We start from the raw sequence: 21,278 nt of genomic DNA on the forward strand, positions 1-21,278 counted from the left end.
ATGATACAATTTGTATACATTTTAAATATTTTAAACAGTAATGTGTATTGATTGTGAACATATTTTTTTTAGTTAGCTATATTCATATCAGGATATTTAGTAAAGTGAAATGTAAATATATATATATGTGTACATATTATATGTATTATATACTATAAAAGAATAAAATCTAAAAATTAAAAGGACTGATATACCTAACTTCAAGTTTAGTGATTGCCTTTATTTGTAAAAATTGGGTATTAGAGACATTGTAAGTGTCTGTCACTAAGGAAATGGATAGGTAAAATGTGGTGATTGCATCCTGTGGAATAACTGCATCATTTGGAAACTTGTATTTACGTCAATCTAAAAAACAAGGTTTATATTACAGTAAAAAGAGATATAGATCTATAGCATAAAAAACACAAGCATGCAAATAATAATATATATTTTTCCAGTATACATATATATGTCCAAGAATATATCATAATGTAATATGAACCTTAAAAATGAAGGGGAATGAGAGAGGGATTGGTAATGAACAGGAAAATAAAAGAAACAAATGAGAGCAGTCTTTCACAGCTAATAGTGATAATGGGCCATGGGATGAGAAGTGTGATTAACTCAACTCTGCACTCAGGGTTCAGAAAGAGTGGAAGAAAAAAGAAGAATGTGATTTATGATGTATGTAGTATAAATCAGGGTATGATGATTCTGGAAGGAAGATGAGTAAGGAAATTGGTTCACAAAGACCTGCAGTCATATGATGAAAACAGAAATAGAAAACTGAAATGCATATAAAAGATTCTATGTAGGAAAAATGGTAGAACTTGGTGATATTGGGCGAAAGGGCAGATGAAGAATTGTAGGATTTTATTGCTAACGATAGCTTAATGATATTAGAAGAAACCAAACTGAACCAAAGGCTCAGAAATTATTTGTCTTGTCCATGGTTGTACGACAAATTCATGGAGCCAAATTAGAGCTCATAACTTATAATTGCTAGTCTAGTGAGTTCTAAACCTGGTTTTCTGACAACATTCACAGCAGTCAAGAATGAGAGTTAATTATTAAAGGACCAAGAGTGGTTACATTGGTTTTTGACACCTGCATGAAGTTTCATTTGGGTTTTGGACATTTGGGCCTAAAGATTATAAGTTGAGGTTAGAGATCACTAAAGGAAGTAATGGTTTTCTAAAGCTTAGAAAGTCTTAAGTGTATAATTGTCCATGAGCAACTTTGCCATATTTGCTGACAATATTCCATAGCATAACATTAAGCAGTTCGTAGTTGTATACATAAAACTATGCTTGCTTTTCCTGCCACAGATCTGAAGAAACATAAGGATAAGCAGATGCTTCTTTTAGGGAAGAGGGTGTTGCTTTCAAGTTTGACAGATTCTGAATGATGGGGCATATTGACATTACCAGAATTTAAGTTTTGAGATGCCCCTGTAACTATGCCAAGAGTAACTAAATTAAAAACTCTTTTAATTCTAGATTTGTTTAAATTTGTACTCGTACTGAAAACATATTAGTTTCATTTGCTGTCTGGTTTTATGGTGCAACAAAGATTAGAATCATGGGACCTTATAATGAAAGCTTTTATCATTTTCCTTTTCAAGAGTTTCTGCTGATGCTCTGTCATAGGAGATAAAACTCTTCAGCCTAGTTTCTATGAACCTTTATTCACCTGCCCCTTCCCCAACCTCCCAGTTACGTACACACTGCTCAAAATAGTTATTTTATGGTTTCTCATGGAAAGGCCTTTGGTTTCTTCCTTTGGCTTTTGATCATTATTCTGTTTCTCAGAAAACTTACAACTTTCAAAACCTGGTTAAAACCTGCCTTCTCCAAGAAGACTTTTCTCAATTCATTATACCAGATTTTTACTTTTCTTTTCTTGTGGATATACTCAGCATTTATTTATTTTAACATGAGATTTTATGCTGTTTTTCTTTGGGTGCTTTTTTGTTATATTTGTTTATATTTAGCTGGTTTATGGAAACAGTTATTTTTCAGTTCATATGTGCTCAGATTTTTTTATCTGCCTTGTAAAATCTTTGAAGGAAAGGATTGTCATTTGTGTATCTCTTTGAGGAATAATTTGTAAAAAGGACATACTGTAAACTTGTAAAAGGACATACTATAAAGATTGACTAAAGCACTTGCATAGAGATCCATATCATCAGATTGGCACCATCAGAATATTTATTTTAAAAAAAATTAGCCACTAAGGAATGATCTTATTAGCAGATACAGATATTATCTTCATATAAAGAATCTGTAACTTGTCAGTCAACTTATTTAATACTTATTGAAAACTTAAACATGTGTGCTCTGAGTGTAGAAACAGTCTTTAATAAGTTTATGTATTATACAGCCTCAAACTTGTTGTAATTGGACTCATTTCATTTCACACATCTTCTGTGGATTTAACAATTTCTAAAGATGGGGTCCCATTCCATTTTTTCTAGCTCAGTGTTCTTGTTATCATTTCTACTCCCATAGGTCAGAGGTACTAAACTGTGTCTTACCATATCTCCTGTATCTTTTTATGTTTATGAATGGCACCATCCAGTTTCTGCTTTAGAAAAGTAGGAGGCATCCTAAATCCTTTTCTTTCCTAGCTCTACCTTATAAATGTCTCTCAGATCCTTCAGTTTTGTTTAACTATGTTGGTACTGTGTTTCCATAGTCCATCAGTGCAGCAGTAACCTCCAAATTGACTTACCCTCCACATCTTCTTTTTTCATACTGTCATCAAAATGATTTGAAATAAAATCTGATCATGTCAGTCTCCTTTAGTGGCTACCAAATGCCTGTAGGATTTAATTCAAATTACTCACTATGACATTAAAACCTTCTATGACTTGACCCCTGGCTACTTAACTCTATATTTTGTCAGTCATCCCCTCAATTTTCTGAACTATTTTGTTTCCTAAACACACCATGCTATTTCATAACTCCCTACTTTAGCTCACATTGTTCAGGCTGCCTAAAATGCCTTTCTCTGATAAATATCCTCTCAACTTTCAAGGTTCAGCTCAGGTGTCACATCTTCTAGAAATCTTTTTCTGAAACGTTATGGTTTCTTCTTCCTCAAGTAGGAGCCAAACATGCCTTTCTTTGTGCCTCAGCTTTGGACTGCACATATATCTGTCACAGCATTTTTAACACTTTAACGTACATAATTCTTTACAAATTAATCTGTCCTTGCTAGTTCATAAGATCCTCATTTAGCCATTTATATCTTGCCAACATCTAACACAGTGTTAGACACATGGCAAGTACTCAAAAAATTTTTTTTGAGTCATTAAGTTAGTTAATTAAGTAATTGTATTTCATTGGAGGGGCAAAACTAAATTTTTGTGGGTTTTTTATTTGTGTACATGACTATTGGCCTTTTGGGGTCACAACTGTTTTCGTGGACTGTAATTATTTAGAAAAACTATATGTTAAATTCTTCAGTTGTGGAGTAATGTAGATCTACTTAGTAGTTTGATTTCTAAAACAACACACCTAAAAAAACAATTTTTAATATAACAGTAGCTTTGCAAACTGAATTAAAAGATTTTTCAGTGTTTCACATTATGGATACTGGCTTTAAACCCTATTGACTTTTAAATCTGTTTTTATTACCAATCATCTCCAAGTTTGAATGCATGATAGACACATTTAAGTATTTTTTTAAGTTTAATGTTGTATTTAAATATGAAATAAAATCCAGGAAATCTTTAAAATGTGATAGTAAAATGATTTATAAATAAATGATTTTATTGAAGAACGTAAGAGCTGATGTGGTAGAAATGTAATTGTTGATAGAATTTTATTATGTTTGATGCAACAAAGGTTAAACTACATAAATCACTGTCTATGTATATTCATTGTGTTTATCATTAATCTTTTTTATAGATGCATACTTTTTTTTTCAAAAATGTTGTGCCAGTAGTTTTTGTATGTTTTAGAAATACACAGATGTACCTTTGCCAGGTAATACTTTTATTTTAGCTGAGATAACAGATTTTTCTCAGATGTTTCATGTTCAAATTTGAATAATATTTTGTCTTCTATTATAAAAATGCTATGGAAATCTGGAATTTATGGATCACTCTTTTGATTCATAGTGTTTCTTGGAAACTATCCCATGTGAGAAATGGTCTGGAGCAGATGTGCTTAGTCATAAGAATTGCCAGACAGTTGCTTATGTGTTGGCAGCTAGTTTTCTGAGCATAGAAAGCATGTTTTTAAGATAAGAAATAGGGCTTTGTTGGCATTTTCCTATCTCCTCATACTGTTTTACTTTAATGTTATTTAAAGAGTTACTTAATGTCACCTCCTACTCAAAAATGTTTATATCTTTTCCTTTTCATCTTTAACAGGCATAAGGAATATTAGACTTTGCTTCTGGAACATACTAGTCAGGAGTAGGAACAAATCCCTAATTTTATTGTTTGGAACTTTACCTCTAATAGGGCATTACTGGTTTATTTCAAAATACGTATCTTATTGGTAAATATAATTATATTGTGCAAATACTCCACATTTGCACACCTAATCTAAGAGTGTGCTTCTGTGTGGTATAAAGTTTAAAAAGCATAGTCTTTGAAGTCAGACAGTTCTACATTTGTATTGTTTTTTATATTCTGTTGACTTGGACAGGTTGCTTAACTGAATGAACTTCAGTTTCCTCATCTTAATAATAGAAATAAAATGAGCTTCCTTGTAGTGCTGCAGTATACTATTTACTTTTACTATCTTTGATTTCCTCCATTCTGCTTTAGTATCCAACCTATGTAGGTAGGCTTGTATAATATTTACAAAGCATATACCTGTAGATTTGGGAGTTGGTATTCATATAATAAATAGACAGTAGATGTTTCCCTCCTGAGCTCTGGAAGATCCATCTTACCTTTGTTGTTGCTATTCTTTCTAAGACTAGATGAAACATTCCTTTCTGTTTTCCTCCTCTCTGTTGTTATAACCTCATGTCTTGTTAGCTATATAACCCCAGTTTTTTGTTTCTTATATCTGATTCCATCAAATATATTCATTCTTTTTAAAAATCTTAGTCTGTCTTTTGTGGGGTTCTTCCAAGACCTCTAGTATACAGATGTCCCCTGATGCTTCCTCATATTACTATATTTTCTCCTTACCCTTTTCTGAAATTGCTTGGAAGAAGTATCGTATGTACTATAGTCACTCTTCCAAATTTCTTTCAGCTTGGATTTGATCCTACCTCTCTATTCTTCTCCTCAAGATTACTGGTACCATTTGTGCCTGAAAATAAAATCCTCCATTCTCCTCTGTTGATTATTTTTCTAACCTTGAACATTTCTCTACTACATCTTTAGTGTTTGTATCCTGATTTCCTCTCTGACCTTTTTGGCCATTTCTTTTCTTCCTTAGCTTTTCCCATTTCCTTAGCCTACCTACTCAGATAGTTCTCTAGTTATATTATACACATCCCCACCTTAAATGATCATATTTATCCTATCCGAGTTAAACTTTAATCTCAATACTGTTGCCCAAATATGTACCTCTGGCCTTGATAACTTTGTTGAGCTCTATACTTGAATTTCTAGAGCAGGAGTTTTCATACTTTTTTTTTTTTTTAAGGAGAATCCTTTAAAAAATCATACACATAGAACCGCAATATATAAAACTGATCAAAGTTGAACTGCTATGATTGAGGTAAGGATTGCAGGTCTTCCCCATCTTATAACTAATACCATCATCAAACCTAGGAATTTTGCTTATTCTTCTCTTTTGCTTTACTCCCACATTCAAATCTTGTAGGCTCTATATCCAGATATCACAAATCCAGTCATTACCTTTCTCACCACTATTCCAAGCCATCACTATCTCTTGCCTGTATTTGTCTTCTATCTGGTCTCTCTGTTTTCACTCTTATTCTGCTGTAAATCATTTTCAACATACCAGCCCAAGTAGTCTTCTCAAACTATAAAACACATCACTCACCTGTTTTAACATTCAGTAGTTTTCATTGCAGTTGGAACAAATTCCAAAATTCTTACTGTTTCTTTTTTTCTATAATACATTCCAGCTAATTGTCATTTCTTACAGTACCCTTTTAATACTATTTACATTCATTGTTAATTCTCTCTGCCTTATAACTCTCCCTAGATTTATTTTAACTTGAATTCATTGTCCTTTAGATCTTAGCTCAAATATCCCTTCCTTAAACAGGCTGTTCCTGATGACCCACGTCTTTCTCTCATTATTCTATACCATTTGCTTCATAGCATTATCACTTTCTGAAATTACTTCATTTATTTATTAACATACATATTGTCTATATCCCTCTACTACAATGTATAAAGTTTATGAGGACAGGAGCTTTCTCTCCCTTGTTTACTCCTGCATCACCAGTACTGACAATAGTACTTAGTATAGTTTACATTAGATGTTCAATAAAATAAGTCTAGGGCTCCAGAAATACAAAACTGAATGAGTCACCAACACTTGAAGCTCAACGTGTCCTGACTATATTCATAGTGTCTGACATATTATAAACATTCAGTAAAGATTTGTTGAAAGAATAAGTGGATGGAATCTTGTAAATTTTATCTTGGTGAAATCTATGCCATCTTACCCAGTGGAACTGCTTACCTATTGTTACCATCACCCTTCACCTTTCCTGCCTCTGTCTCATTTATTATGATCTATTGGTTAAAGAGGACCCTCATTATAGTCCATCCTTTTTCACAAATGCCAGATTTAAATTCCTAAAGTACAGCTCTGATCCTGTTATTTGAGCAGCTCCCCCATTTCATTTAAATTTGTACAGATCACTTAACTTGTTAATTGAGGCACATTGTAACTACCCATTACATTTCCAGTCTTGTTTCCCATCTTCTCTAAATACGTCCTATACTTTCCTATCTTTATGCTTGTATTTGCTTTGTTCCTTCTTGAAGCTTTCTCTTTGTCTCTGCTTGTGAAATCCACCATTCCTGTATCAATTCTCATTTTAAATACCTCCTACTTCCATAGGCTCTTAACTAAATGCAAATGTACTACCTACTCTGAATCATAATACTTTCTTGTAATCTTTTGTGATGCTTGAAGTGTGCTGTGTGCCCCTCCTAAAGATTACTGTATCTCACCTATCTTTATGTGCTTCCTACCACCTTACAAAACATCTTTTCTGTCTGGAACATGACAGGTGTGTGGTAAAAATGTTTGAATATGCCCATTGCCTAAGCCTGTTTCATAACTGAAAATTAATATATTCTTCAGATTATCAGTGGTACTTAAAGTTATATGACTCTAAAACTGTATTTGTAATCATTTCTTAGAGTATTTTTGCAAAGTTAAACATGTTGATTGTGTAGTCATTGTGTAAAATCTAAGACAATGGCTGTATATCAGAATCAACTGTAGTGATTCTGAAAAAGAGATGACCAGGTACTATTCAGTCATCTGAAACAGGACTCAGAGACTATGCATATATAGTTGCAAAAAGCTTACTTTCATACACAGAATATAGAGAACCACTACTAGTGTGATAAAAAATTATATTCTAATATAGAATTCAGAATTTTGAACTAAATTGTGTATAATTTTGAATTAAAGTTATGTAAAAGTTATACACAAATGAACTATTTTTAGACTGCAAAACCTATTTTAAATTTTGATAGCTAAGTACAGGAATTATTAATATCCATTGCTTTCACAGTTTCTTAATAGGCTTCTGCCTTTTGAGTAGGTTTAATCATTAGACTATGACTAAAGATTGAAAGGAGAAAAAAATTAAAACTTTTCCAAAAATAAATAATTAATAAATTTAAAAATAAAATAAACTTTTGCTATGATTTTTACTTCAGTTTTCTAAAAGCAGAAGTGGTCGTAAAAATTCATAACTTTGGGAGAGCCTGGGTGGTTCAGTTGGTTAAGTGTCCACCTTCGGCTCAGGTCATGATCTCACAGTTAATGGGTTTGAGCCCCGTGTCGGGCTCTGCGCTGATAGCTCAAAGCCTGGAGCCTGCTTCAGGTTCTGTGTCTCCCTCTCTCTCTTCCCTTCTCCTGCTTGCATTCTATCTTTCTCTCTCTCTCTCAAAAATAAATAAACATTAAAAAAAATTTTTTTTAAATTCAGAATTGTCTACAATTATATTTGGGGATTTTCTAAAGTTTTTTAAGCATAAATGGTTGGTTTTATTATCCTGGACAATTACAGAAGTACTTATTAAAGTACCTTATGTATGCCTTTTCTTTTACATTTAAAAATTTTAAATATTCAACAGTAGCCAAATTATGGAAAGAGCCCAGATGACCATCAACTGATGAATGGATAAAGAAGTTGTGATATTTCCCTTTCTCAATAGATAGATGTAGATCTGTATCTCACCTTTGTGTGCTTTCTACTACCTTTTATGTGTGTGTGTGTATATAATATGTGTTTATACATATGTGTATATATATATATAGATGTATGTATATATGAAGAAAGCTATCTCACACACACAGTGGAATATTGCTCAGCGATAAAAAAGAATGAAATCTTCCCATTTGAAGCAATGTGGATGGAGCTATGGTATATTATGCTAAGTGAAACAAGTCAGAGAAAAACAAATACCATATGATTTCATTAATTTGTGGAATTTAAGAAACAAAACAGATGAACATAGCAGGGAAAAAGAGGCAAACCATAAAACAGACTTTTAACTATAGAGAACAAACTAAGGATTCTTGGAGAGGAGGTGGGCAGGGGGATAAGCTAAATGGATGATGGGTGTTAAGGAGGGCACTTGTGAGCACTGGGTGTGATATGTAAATAATGAATCACTAAGTTCTACTCCTGAAACTAATATTATACTCTATGTTAACTAACTGGAATTCAAATGAAAACTTGAAACAAAAATGTATGTATGTATGTATGTATGTATGTATATTTTGGAATATGTATCAAATCAGTCAAACTGGGTTTTTTTCTTTCAGAGCCTTACGGTTTTTCATCATATGAAAGAAATATTATAAACATTTCTAGGATACTGTTGAAATGCCCTACAAAAATATTTAAGATTTTATTGTAATACAACTTAAGCTTATTGTATTTGATGTTAAATCTCAAAAAATATGTTTTGATAATTAAGACATTTTAATTTCTGCCCAAGTTGATGCTATAAGTATTATACTTATTGTATCTTCTATACTTGGTTATACTTTGCATAAGAGAGCAAAGCTTTATTTTTAAAAAAAATTGGGGGGGTCACTTGGGTGGCTCAGTCAGTTAAGCATCTGACTTCGGCTTAGGTCATGATCTCACAGCTCGTGGGTTCACGCCCTGCACTGAGCTCTGTGATGACAGCTTAGAGCCTGGAGCCTGCTTCGGATTCTGTGTCTCCCTCTGTCACTGCTCCTCCCCTGCTCATGCTTCAGAAAGCAGGCTCCAGGCTCTGAGCTGTCAGCGCAGAGCCGGACACGGGGCTCAAATTCACAAACCACGAGATCATGACCTGAGCCGAATTCGGACGCTTAACCAACTGAGCCACTCAGGCACCCCAGAGCTTTATTTTTAAAGGTTTAATTCAAATCTCTTTAATATTATAAGTAACAAAAATTACATTAATGAAAAATCCCAGATTTTATTGTAATACAACTTAAGCTTATTTAGATAAGCTTATTTAGATAAACAATTTAAGATTATTTACATTTGTGTTTGGTGTAAGAAAGTGATCCACTTTCATTTTTTTGCTTGTTGCTATCCATTTTTCCCAACACCACTGGATATTAATTGACCATATACTTGTGGATTCATTTCTGAGTTTTCTGTTCTGTTCTATTGATCTATGTGTCTATTTTGTGCTAATACCATACTGTCTCCAAGACTATAACTTTGTAATATAACTTGAAATCTAGAATTGTGATGTCTCCAGCTTTGCTTTTCATATACATTTTTATGTTAGAACTGTTGGTATTTTTGTGGTGTTGTTATTTCTCCTTTCTCATTTGTGATTTTATTTGGATCCTTTCTCTCTTCTTTCTGATAAATCTAGCTAGAAGTTCAATTTTATTAATTTTTTCAAAGAACCAGCTCCTGATTTCATTGATCTGTTCTATTGTTTTTAAGTTTCTATATCATTTATTTCTGCTCTAATCTTTATTACTTCCTTTCTTCTGCTGGCTTCAGGCTTCATTTGTTGTTCTTTTTCTAGCTCCTTTAAATGTAAGGTAGGTTGTTTATTTGAAATTTTTCTTGCTTCTTGAGATAAACCTGTAGTGCTGTATATTTCCCTCTTAGGACTGCATTTGTTGCATCCCAATGATTTTGGACCATTGTGTCTTCATTTTCATTTGTTTCTTATGTATTTTTTTAACTTTTTTGATTTCCTGATTGACCCATTCATTGTTTATAATTTTTTTAATGTTTATTTATTTTTGAGAGAGACAGAGTTGGGTGGGGGAGGGGCAGAGAGAGGGAGACACAGAATCCAAAGGAGGCTCCAGACTCTGAGCTGTCTGCACAGAGCTTGACATGGGGCTCAAACTCACAGACCATGAGATCATGACCTAAGCCCAAGTTGGACGCTTAACTGCCTGAGCCACCCAGCCACCCTGACTCATTCATTGTTCAGTAGTATGTTGCTTAACCTCCATGCATTTGTAGTCTAGATTGTGTGTGTTTGTGTGTGTGTGTGGGGGGGGGGTGAGTTGACTTCTAGTTTCATAGCATTGTGGTCAGAAAAGATGCATGGTATGATTCAGTCTTTTTTTTTTTTTTTTTAATGATTATTTATTTATTTATTTATTTATTTATTTATTGAGACAGAGAGAATATGTGATGGGGGAGAGGCAGAGAGGAGAGAGAGAATCCCAAGCAGGCTCTTGGCTGTCAGCACGCAGCCCAGCATGGGTCCTGATCCCACGAATCGTGAGATCATAACCTGAGCTGAAGGTCAAGAGTTGGAGGCTCAACCAACTGAGCCACCTAGGTACCCCTAATTTCAGTCTTTTTGTATTTGTTGAGGCCTGTTGTGTGACCTGCTATTTGATTTATTCTTGAGAATGTTCCATATGTACTTGAAAACAGTGTATTCTGTTTTAGCATGGAATGTTCTCAATGTATCCGTGAAATCCATATGATCCCAAGTGTCATTCAAAGCCATTGTTTCCCTGTTTATTTTCTATTTATATGAGAATATAAATATGTCCATTGATGTAAGTAGGGTGTTAAAGTCCTCTGCTATTGTTGTATTATTATCAGTTAGTTCCTTTATGTTTGTTAGTAATTGTTTTAAATATTTGGGTGCACCCATGCTTGGTGCATAAATATTTATAATTGTTATATCTTCTTGTTGGATTGCCTTCTTTATGATTATATAATGCCCTTTCTCTCTTTTTACAGTCTTTGTTTTAAAGGCTAGTTTATCTGATACAAGTATTGCTACTCCAGTTTTCTTTTGACATCCATTTGCATAATAAATATTTTTCCACCCCACTCATTTTCAATCTGCAGGTGTCTTAAGGTCTAAAATGAGTCTCTTATTGGCAGCATATAGATGGGTCTTATTTATTTCATCCATTTGATACCCTCTGTCTTTTGATTGAAGCACTTAGTCCATTTACATTCAGAATAATTGTTGATAGGTATGTATTTAGTACCATTTTATTATTTACTTTGTGTGTTGTTTTTGGAAATATTCCTCGATCCTTTCTTATCTTTGTCACTTTTGGTTTCTCCTTTGTACTCAAAGAGTCTCCTTTAATATTTCTTGCAGGGTTGGTGTAGTAGTCACGAATTCCTTTAGTTTTTGTTGTGTGGGAAACCCCCTCTCCTATTCTGAATGCTAGTCTTCTGGATAGAGTATTCTTGGCTGCAGATTTTTGCCATTCAGCACTGTGGATGTATCATACCACTCCCTTCTGGCTTGCCAAGTTTCTGTTGAGAAATCTCCAGCTAACTTTACGGGTTTTCCCTTGTAAGCTAAGGACTTCTTTTCTCTTGTTGCTTTTAAGATTTTTTGCTTTAACACTATATTTTTCAAATTTAATTACAATATGTCTTTGTTTTGGCCTGCTTTTGTTCATTTTTGATGGGAATTCTTTGTGCCTCCTAGATCTGGATGTCTGATTCCTCCCTTCAGTTAGGAAGTTGTCTGCTATTATTTCTTGAAATAAATTGTCTGCCCCCTTTTCTCTCTTCTTCTTCTTCTGGGACTCCTATAATACAAGTGGTATTTCATTTGATGGAGTCAGTGGGTTCCTTAAATCTATTCTCATATTATATAATATTCTCTTTTGTTCAACTTCATTATTTTCCATTACTTTGTCTTCTAGATCACCAGTCGTTTCTCTGTCTTCCAACCTGATGTTCATTGCATCAAACCTGTTTCCAATCTCATTTATTGTTTTCTTAATCTTTTTAAACTTTTATTAATGTGGTAAGGGTCTCTCTGATGTCTTCTATTCTTTTGTCAATCCCAGTGAGTATTCTTATGATTGTTGCTTTAAATTCTTCATCAGGCATGTTACTTGTATCTGTTTCTGTTAGATCTCTGGCAATGGCCTTATCTTGTTCTTTCACTTGGGATAAATTCCTCCACCTTGGCATTTTATCTAAGTTTCTGCTTTCTTCTCTGTGTTAGAAAAGGCAATATGTGACCTGCTCCTGAAACTACTGACCTTATGAAGAAGAGGTCATGTAGTGCCCAGGGCTTGGTGCCTTAGAAAGTATCTCCAGTGTGTGCTGAGTGTGCTCTGCTATTGTGTTTCAGGCTGCTCTGTCCTTCAGGCCAGTCATCTGCAGAGGCTCTCCTTGCCTGCTCTGGGCAGTGTTTGGTCCCTGACCTGAATGTGGTGAGTTTTAATGAGGTGTGCTCTGGTCTGCTTGTAAAATGAGACCTGAGGTGGTGTCCACCTCCACCAGAACTGAGACCCTGCAGAACTCTCTGGTTGGGAGATGTGGTGTAGACAGGTTTGTGCTGCTGTTCTGGGGGAAGGTCTGCCACATAGGGACTGAGACAAGCTTGACTGATGAGAAGGGCACTCCTGCCCAGAGTGTAGGGGGATGGGGTTTGGTGTAAGCAATTCAGGTTGCGAATGCCCATGCTGTGCTGCTTCCCACAGGTGGCTCTGTGTTTATGCTGAGGGGCAGGAGAAGGAAGTGGCATCAGCCAGCTTCTTTGTTCCCAGAGAGGCCTGCCCGTAAATGATGCCTCTCAGGGACTTGCTCTGAGAAGAGCAAATAATCTCCCTACTGTGTGCCATAGGTGCTCTTCAGATCCCTGTTTCTCTATGCTGCCTGTCCCCAGGTTTTTTGCCTGCCTTCTCTGCCAGGAACAGAGGAGTGCCCTCTGCACTGTATCCCAGCCAAGCCTGCCAACCTTTAAAACCCCATGCTTTAAGCCTCACTGGTTGCAAGAACTCACAAAATTCAGCCCCTATCATTTTCTAAGCCAATAACTTTGGGGAAATATTCTCCTAGTGTATTCCCCTATGTACTCCCCTGTCCCTCACCCTTCTGCTTGACCGTGGCTCCCTCAGCAGCACCCATGATCCATTTTTACCCTAAACTGCATCTCTGCACTTTCTACCTTCTTCAATGTGGCCTCTTCACTCCCTTTAGTTATGGAGTTTGTTGTGTCAGTCTTCACGTTGATTTATGGCATATTTAGGATGATTTGATAGTTATCTAATTGTGTTTGTAGGACAAGACGAGCCTAGGGTCCTCCTGCTCTGCAGCCATGTTCGTTTCTGCTAACCAAATCTTAGTTAATATTTAGTATTATTGTTTATTTTTTATCAAATTTGTTTTTCTTTTTTTTTTTTTTTTTTTATTTATTTATTTATTTATTTTTGGGACAGAGAGAGACAGAGCATGAACGGGGGAGGGGCAGAGAGAGAGGGAGACACAGAATCGGAAACAGGCTCCAGGCTCCGAGCCATCAGCCCAGAGCCTGACGCGGGGCTCGAACTCACGGACCGCGAGATCGTGACCTGGCTGAAGTTGGACGCTTAACCGACTGCACCACCCAGGCGCCCCTCAAATTTGTTTTTCTAAAAAAACTTTTTGACTTATAAAATTATGTACATAAGCAGACATGTATCTAAGACATTTGCATGTAAAATAGTATAAACATATAGTTGTTAAACTTCCTTCATAAAATAAAATTAGGATTATTTTTATTGCTTCCTTTAAAGGTTTTACAAGTCTGAATATTTGAAAGGACTGACAAAACTCCACAGAGTAGACTCATATAAGGCTTTTATTTAAATGCAAAAGATACCATGCAGTTAAAAAAAAAAAGAAAGAAAGAAAAGCATAAACAGGCATAGAGAGGGCACAGGTGACATTCAGCCACAAGCACCCCTAGGATCTTTAGACAATGGCATACTTTGTCTCCAGAAGATTAAGCTACCAAGATGCATGTTTTTTTGCCCCTCTGATCACATAGTCCATCCCAGCTATCTAACCAGTACCAAATGAAAACCATCAGTTAAAATCCTGTTTGGGGATTACCAGGTGATATTCAGACTTTAAGCAGCACGTCATAAATCCCACTTTTCATTTCCTGGCTAACAGAGTTAGACATGCATGTATCCCAGTACTTTTTCAGCTATAATCTAGCTATACCACATAGGTCATGACAATTTAAATTCTAAAATAGGGCAAAATTATGATGATAGTTTGCATTTGTATAAACTACAATTAGTTTATAAAAGTGCTTTAATATGCATTACCTTATTTGCACTTTATGGGAATTCTGTGAGCTATACAGGAAAATTGTTATTAATCTGGATTTTATAGCTGCAATTCTGAGACTCAAGAGGTTAAGTGATTGGCCCAGTTTACATGTCTTTTGTGGTGGTAGAGTAAGGTACAGAAGACAGACCTTAACAATTTGTATTCTACAATGTTTTTTAGTATTTCATGCCAAAAATAGAAAGAACTATTCACTTCTTATAAAATAAGGTAGGAATGAAAAAAAATATATATATATATTTTATATATATATATATATATATTATATATATAATATATATATATATATAAAATTACTACTTATTTTTCTCTCAAGCATAGCTTTTTGTGTTTTAGGGAAATTAGTATAACAAATACTTCCTGTATATTTTTCCTTTAATGAGTTTAGATTTCTTAAATCCTTTTTTTTTTTAATTTATAACCAAGTTAGTTAACATATAGTGTAATAATGATTTCAGGAATAGAATTCATTGATTCATCACTTACATATAACAGCCAGTGCTCAACCAACACATGTCCTTAATGCCTCTCACCCATTTAGCCCATCCCCCACCCAGCACCCCTCCAGCAACCCTGTTCATCCTCCATATTTAAGAGTCTCTTATGGTTTGTCTCCCTCTCTGTTGTTGTATTATTTTTGCTTTCCTTCCCTTATGTTCATCTGTTTTGTACCTTAAATTCCATGTATGAGTGAAGTCATGTGATATTTGTCTTTCTCTGACTGATTTCCCTTAGAATAATATACTCTAGTTCCGTCCAAGTTGATGTAAATGGCAAGATTTCATTCTTTTTGGTCACTGAGAAATATTCCATTGTCTATAGATACCATATCTTCTTTATCCATCATCAGTCGATGCATTATTTCGGTTCTTTCCATACTTTGGCTATTGTCGATAGTGCTGCTGTAAACATTGGGGTGCATGTGCCCCTTCGAATCAGTATTTTTGTATCCTTTGGATACAGATACCTAGTAGTGCAATTGCTGGGCTGTAGGGTAGTTCTATTTTTAACTTTTTGAGGAACCTGCATACTGTTTCCCAGAGGGGTTGCACCAGTTTGCATTCCCACCAGCAGTGCAAAAGGGTTCCTCTTTCTCCACATCGTCGCCAACATCTGTTGTGGCCTGAATTGTTAATTTTAGCCATTCTGACAGGTGTGAGGTGGTATCTCATTGTGGTTTTGATTTGTGTTTTCCTGCTAATGAGTGATGCTGAGCATCTTTTCATGTGTCTGTTAGCCATCTGGATGTCTTTTTTGGGAAAGTGCCTGTTCGTGTCTTTTGTCCATTTCTTCACTGGATTATTTGTTTTCTGGGTGTTGAGTTTGAGAAGTTCTTTATAGATTTTGGATACTAACCCTTTATCTGATATGCCCTTTGCAAATATCCTCTCCCATTCTGTTGGCTGCCTTTTAGTTCTGCTGATTGTTCCCTTCACTGTGCAGAAGCTTTTTACCTTGATGAGGTCCCAATAGTTCATTTTGCTTTTGTTTCCCTTGCCTCCAGAGACCTGTCAAGTAAAAAGTTGCTGTGGCCAAGGTCAAAGAGGTTGTTACCTGTTTTCTCCTCAAGGATTTTGATGGCTTCCTATCTCACGTTTAGGTCTTTTGTCCGTTTTGAATTTATTTTTGTGTGTGGTGTAAGAAAGTGGTCTCGGTTCATTCTTCTGCATGTGGCTGTCCAGTTTTCCCAACAGCACTTGCTGAAGAGACTGTCTTTTTTCCATTGGATATTCCTTCCTGCTTTGTCAAAGATTAGTCGGCCATATGTTTGTGGATCCATCTCTGGGTTCTGTTCCATTGATCTGTGTGTCTGTTTTTGTGCCAGTACCATAGTCTTGATGATTACAGCTTTGTGAAATAGCTTGAAGTCTGGAAATGTGATGCCTCCAGCTTTGGTTTCCTTTTTCAGGATTGCTTTGCCTATTTGAGGTCTTTTCTGATTCCATACAAATTTTCGGATTGTTTGTTCTACCACTGGGAAGAATGCTAGTGTGATTTTGATAGGGATTGCTCCTTTTAATGACTGAAAAAAAAAATTCTTAAGACCATTGCAGGAATTTTTTTCTTTGATTTATGTAGAAGAGAGATTCCTATTTCAAATGAGAGAGTATATATTTGGAAGAGTTCATAAAATTATTATTCTAAGATTTCCACACATGAATATTAAATTGGAATGAGGGACCTAAGTTAAATGTCAAGATATAATTGTACCTGTTACTCTTTATTTCCTCCTTTTATGCTCTTTTATTCATTTATGACTTTTACTTGTCTACTATATGCCAAGCACTGTGCTATCTCCTTAGATTTTAAAAAATAGTAAAATGTGATTTTTGCCTTTAATGATCTTATATTCCATATTTTTTTTATAAATTCACATTTCCACAAGCGAGTAGGTGTTAATAACATACAAAGTATTATGTAATTTGCAGACTGGCATTATAGGGCCTTTTGACTAGAAGTTAAGGAAGACTTGAGATGTGGAGATTTTGACCTATGTCTTGAAGATGATTGAGGAACGTTTCAGAAAAAGAGGAAGAAGTCTAGGCCAGTCAAACATGTAAGAAAATAGACAATGATGTGTTTCAAGAAACAGTGAGTTTGTGCTCTGTTATATTTGAAACATAAATTATGTGAAGGGAATTGGTAAAATATGGGACTTTTTGAGGCCAGGTGATGACTAACCTTTATGCCATGTAGAGGAGTTGATTGTGTGCCCAAAGAAGTAAGTAGGAAATTCAGAAAATGTTATTAAACACGAATTTTTGCCACTAGATACCTTTTATTTGCAGAGAAGATGCATTATAGAGGATGAATTAAGGAGGAGACCCACAGTGAAGCCTTCACTTTGGAAAGTAGTGGAATAGTTGTGGGAAGTAATGATGGGGCCAAAGGTTGGGCCATGAAGTGGAAATGGAATACAATTGAAAGATAATTTTAGAATTAGAATCATTAGGAAAATTAGAATCAGGAGACCATCTATTTAGGGTTTTGGTCTTTGAAGATTGGCCAACCACTTCCTTGTTGTTGGATGTGAGATAGCTGAGACAGTCTTGTTATCAAGTGAATTGCATTAGGCCTACATTACTAGTTAGTGACAGAACTGGGTTCGTGACTCTAGGGTTTTCCATATTGCACCCTATTCTGATTGTGTCTCTAACCAATAGTTTTTTTTTTTTTCTTAATCATGCCATAAGCTTGCATTTGTTTATAGTTTATAGTGTACTTGATGTACATTATCTATTTTGTCTTGTTCAGCAACCTATGAAATAAATAGAATAAGCATTATTATCCTCTATCTGAAGGTAAGAAAACCAAATCAGTGTGGGTGCTATGCTTCTTTAGAATGTATCCAGTTTTATCATTGCTACCTAAATATCTTACCTCTTAAGTTTTTCCTTTCAAAATATATAGAATGTAGGAGTGCCTGGGAGGCTCAGTCAGTTAAGCATTCTATTTTGGCTCAGGTCATGATCTCATGGTTCATGGGTTCAAGCCCCGCTTCAGGCTCTGTGCTGACAGATCAGAGCCTGGAGCCTGCTTCGGATTCTCTGTCTCATCTCTCTGCCCCTCCCCCACTCATGCTCTGTCTCTATGTCTCTCAAAAATAAACATAAAAAATTTTTCTTAAATGAATAAACATTTTTAAAAAATCAAAGTATATAGCATATTATAACTGGTAGGTTCATTTATTAATACATTTATTAGTTGCTGTCCTGAAATTATCTCTAAACTTAAAGTAGATTTTAAATGTGTTGGTTTAAGGTGGTCTTGGTTTTAGCTTTGTTGTTTGGTGATCCATTTTGCAAGTAGAAAGGTCTGTTTCATGTCTGATAAATTCAGATTTTTATAAATTGGGTTTATTTTTTATTAAAAAAATTTTTTTAATGTTAATTTTTGAGAGAGAGAGAGACAGATCATGAGCAGGGGAGGGAGACACAGAATCCGAGGCAGGCTCCAGGCTCCGAACTGCCAGCACAGAGCCCAATGTGGGGCTCAAACCCACCAATCATGAGATCATGGCCTGAGCCGAAGTCGGACGCTTAACCGACTGAGCCACCCAGGCGCCCCATAAATTGGATTTATTTAAAAATAAAAGCATTTCCCTAAAATGCTTAATTTTATATTCTTGAGACCACTTTTTGTAGACAGTTTCTGTTTAAATACCAGTTTCATGTTTAATTTGTGAATCCTTGGGCAAGTTGGTAAATCTCTGTCAACTTCACTCTCTTGACTTTAGTTTGATAGAATAGTCTCAATAGTACTTAATTCACAGAGAGAGTTAATTATATTAGTGAGATGATTGCAAAGAATTTAGGACAGTTCCTGGTATATAATGATTATCTGATACATTTTAGCTATTATTAGATTTTTATTTCCTATTGTTTTATGCCAATCAGAATGTAATTATAAATACTGTTAGCCAAAAGTAAATCAGTTAACATTTATTATGAATTTTCCATCAAATAGTTTTTTTAGGTTCAACAGCACTAATATGATTTATATTTAATACCTACATAAACTATAATTAACAAATAAATATGGTCAGTTCCTATACTAAAGTAGTTTTGTTCCTAAAAATGTATTTTTTTTACATAACCCAGGTGTTTTGTATTCATACTTAGTGCTTAATTGGTAGGATATTAAAAATATTTTTTATCTGTTTCAGAAAGTCTCTCTATCCTAATATCTTTTTCTATGGGGAGTCAAGATACTGAAACTTGACAGTAACAGAACATTCAGTAAATTTGTTATTTTTGTCCTTTGCCACTAAATGTCTGAAAACATTAATAACTATTATACTATCTCAAGACAAATATTTTAATTCGTTATGTTCGGTGGCTATATAATACGTCTGGTGTTTAAGGAATGATTAAGGCACTGAAGCTTTGGTTCATTTTTATAGAAAAGCCAATTAGTGATACTTCTTCAACTCTATAAATTCAAGAAATTACCATAGCTATATTCTACTTAATACTGTCATTCTTGTTAGGTAATTTATTAAGATGATAAAGTACTTTTTCATGAAATATGAATCATTTGAGTATGAAATATAATTTTTCCAAATAAAGTAGTAATAACTCTCACTTTATACCCTTGCCCTTTAGTGATATTTTTCCTTTTCACTCTCTTCCACATGCATTTTATTAGTAATAAAGGGCTCTTTTAGTATCTACCTCTTAGATCCATTTTTAGGTGCACTAGAGGTAGTACTGATTTTATCATATTTGGATTTCTTTTCTAATACTTTTAATTATTTATGGTCTGTGAAAAGTGTTTATTAATTTAATTTCTATTTTAGGCAAGCCAAGTTAGATCTGAGAAGTGCAGCAGCAAAAGTGGATGAGTTAACCAAAGTAACTGAAGATCTTCAAGGACAGATGCAAAAGAAGGTATTTGCCTCTTTTTAGGGCAGTTGGTAGCCTATAGCTTAGTTTTCTATGAATTTTGTTATTAAACTATTTTGGATTAGGTACTGAAGACAATTGCTGGAAAATGAATTAAAAATCATTTTGAGGGGTGCCTGAGTGTCTCAGGCGGTTGGGCGTCTGACTTTGGCTCAGGTAATGATCTCACGGTCTGTGGGTTTGAGCTCCGCATCGGACTCTGTGCTGACAGCTTAGAGCCTGGAGCTGCTTCGGGTCTGTGTCTCCCTCTCTCTCTGCCCCTCTCCTGCTTGCACGCTCTTTCTCTCTCTCTCTCTTTCAAAAATAAACATTAAAAAAAATTCTGTTGCCCTAAATATGAAATATGAAATTAGGAAGCTAAAGTATAATTTTGGAGATAACTTCTTTCCATTTACTTTATCCTGAGTTAATAAAACAGTAATCATTCATAAACACATCATTACTAAAAGACATATTAATGCAAGATCAAATTTGATTAATTGGGAATATGTAAATGAAGAGAAGCATTTAATACTACATTTTGTATTATTTTTAGAAATATGTATTGGCATAAGAAATTGTTTTTTTTATGTGTAATAAGGACATTTCACGAGAGTCAAGGAATGGTCAGGCTTTAGATTTAGGTGGGTCTAATTATTAAAAAGTCTAGCTCTGGTACTTACTAGCTGTGTAACTTCTCTAAGCCTTATTTCTTAATCTGTAAAAGTTGCTTACATATTTCTAGTAATGGTAGATTCATGAAAGACTTGCAAAACTTCCCATAGATAACAGTTATGAAAATTGGATACATTCTTTCAAACACTGGAACATGTCCCAAAACAGAAAAACACTGAAAGAGGTGTGAATTATAAGTTTTTTAATTTCTGAACTGAGAGTTTCACCAATCCCCATAGTTGTGACTTGAGAAAACAACAGGTTTATATGGACTTAAAATGGCCAAAATCAATGTTTAAGGCTGGAAAAGCAGTTGAAAATTTGAAGAAAAATTATTAGCAGCAAAAGAAACACAAAAAAGAGAGAGACCTAAATTCTGAGTACAAATTCTGACCAAATCCGTGTCTAACAGCCAAACTATGCATAGTGGAGTGGGACAGGGAGTCCAGTGAAGAAGTAGGCAGTAGACCTGAAAGCAGTCTACTCTTGAAAGATAGAGCTGTATGGAACTAG

At 34.8% G+C, this 21,278-nt stretch overlaps 1 protein-coding gene across 4 annotated transcripts in view; it reads left to right on the forward strand.

The window, feature by feature from the left end:
- SCLT1 (sodium channel and clathrin linker 1) overlaps nucleotides 1-21,278 on the forward strand; it is a 220,620-nt gene that overhangs the window by 82,369 nt on the left and 116,973 nt on the right. For all 4 annotated transcript variants that reach the window (XR_006201717.1, XM_042935491.1, XM_042935492.1 and 1 more), the window contains one exon: nucleotides 20,006-20,096. Coding sequence is in view for 3 of the 4 variants with exons in the window: in XM_042935491.1 (XP_042791425.1) it covers nucleotides 20,006-20,096 (91 nt within the window). In the remaining variant the exon portion in view is untranslated. The remainder of the gene's footprint in view (nucleotides 1-20,005; nucleotides 20,097-21,278) is intronic.

Source organism: Panthera leo, chromosome B1, assembly GCF_018350215.1.
Source record: "Panthera leo isolate Ple1 chromosome B1, P.leo_Ple1_pat1.1, whole genome shotgun sequence".
Lineage (NCBI taxonomy): Eukaryota > Metazoa > Chordata > Mammalia > Carnivora > Felidae > Panthera > Panthera leo.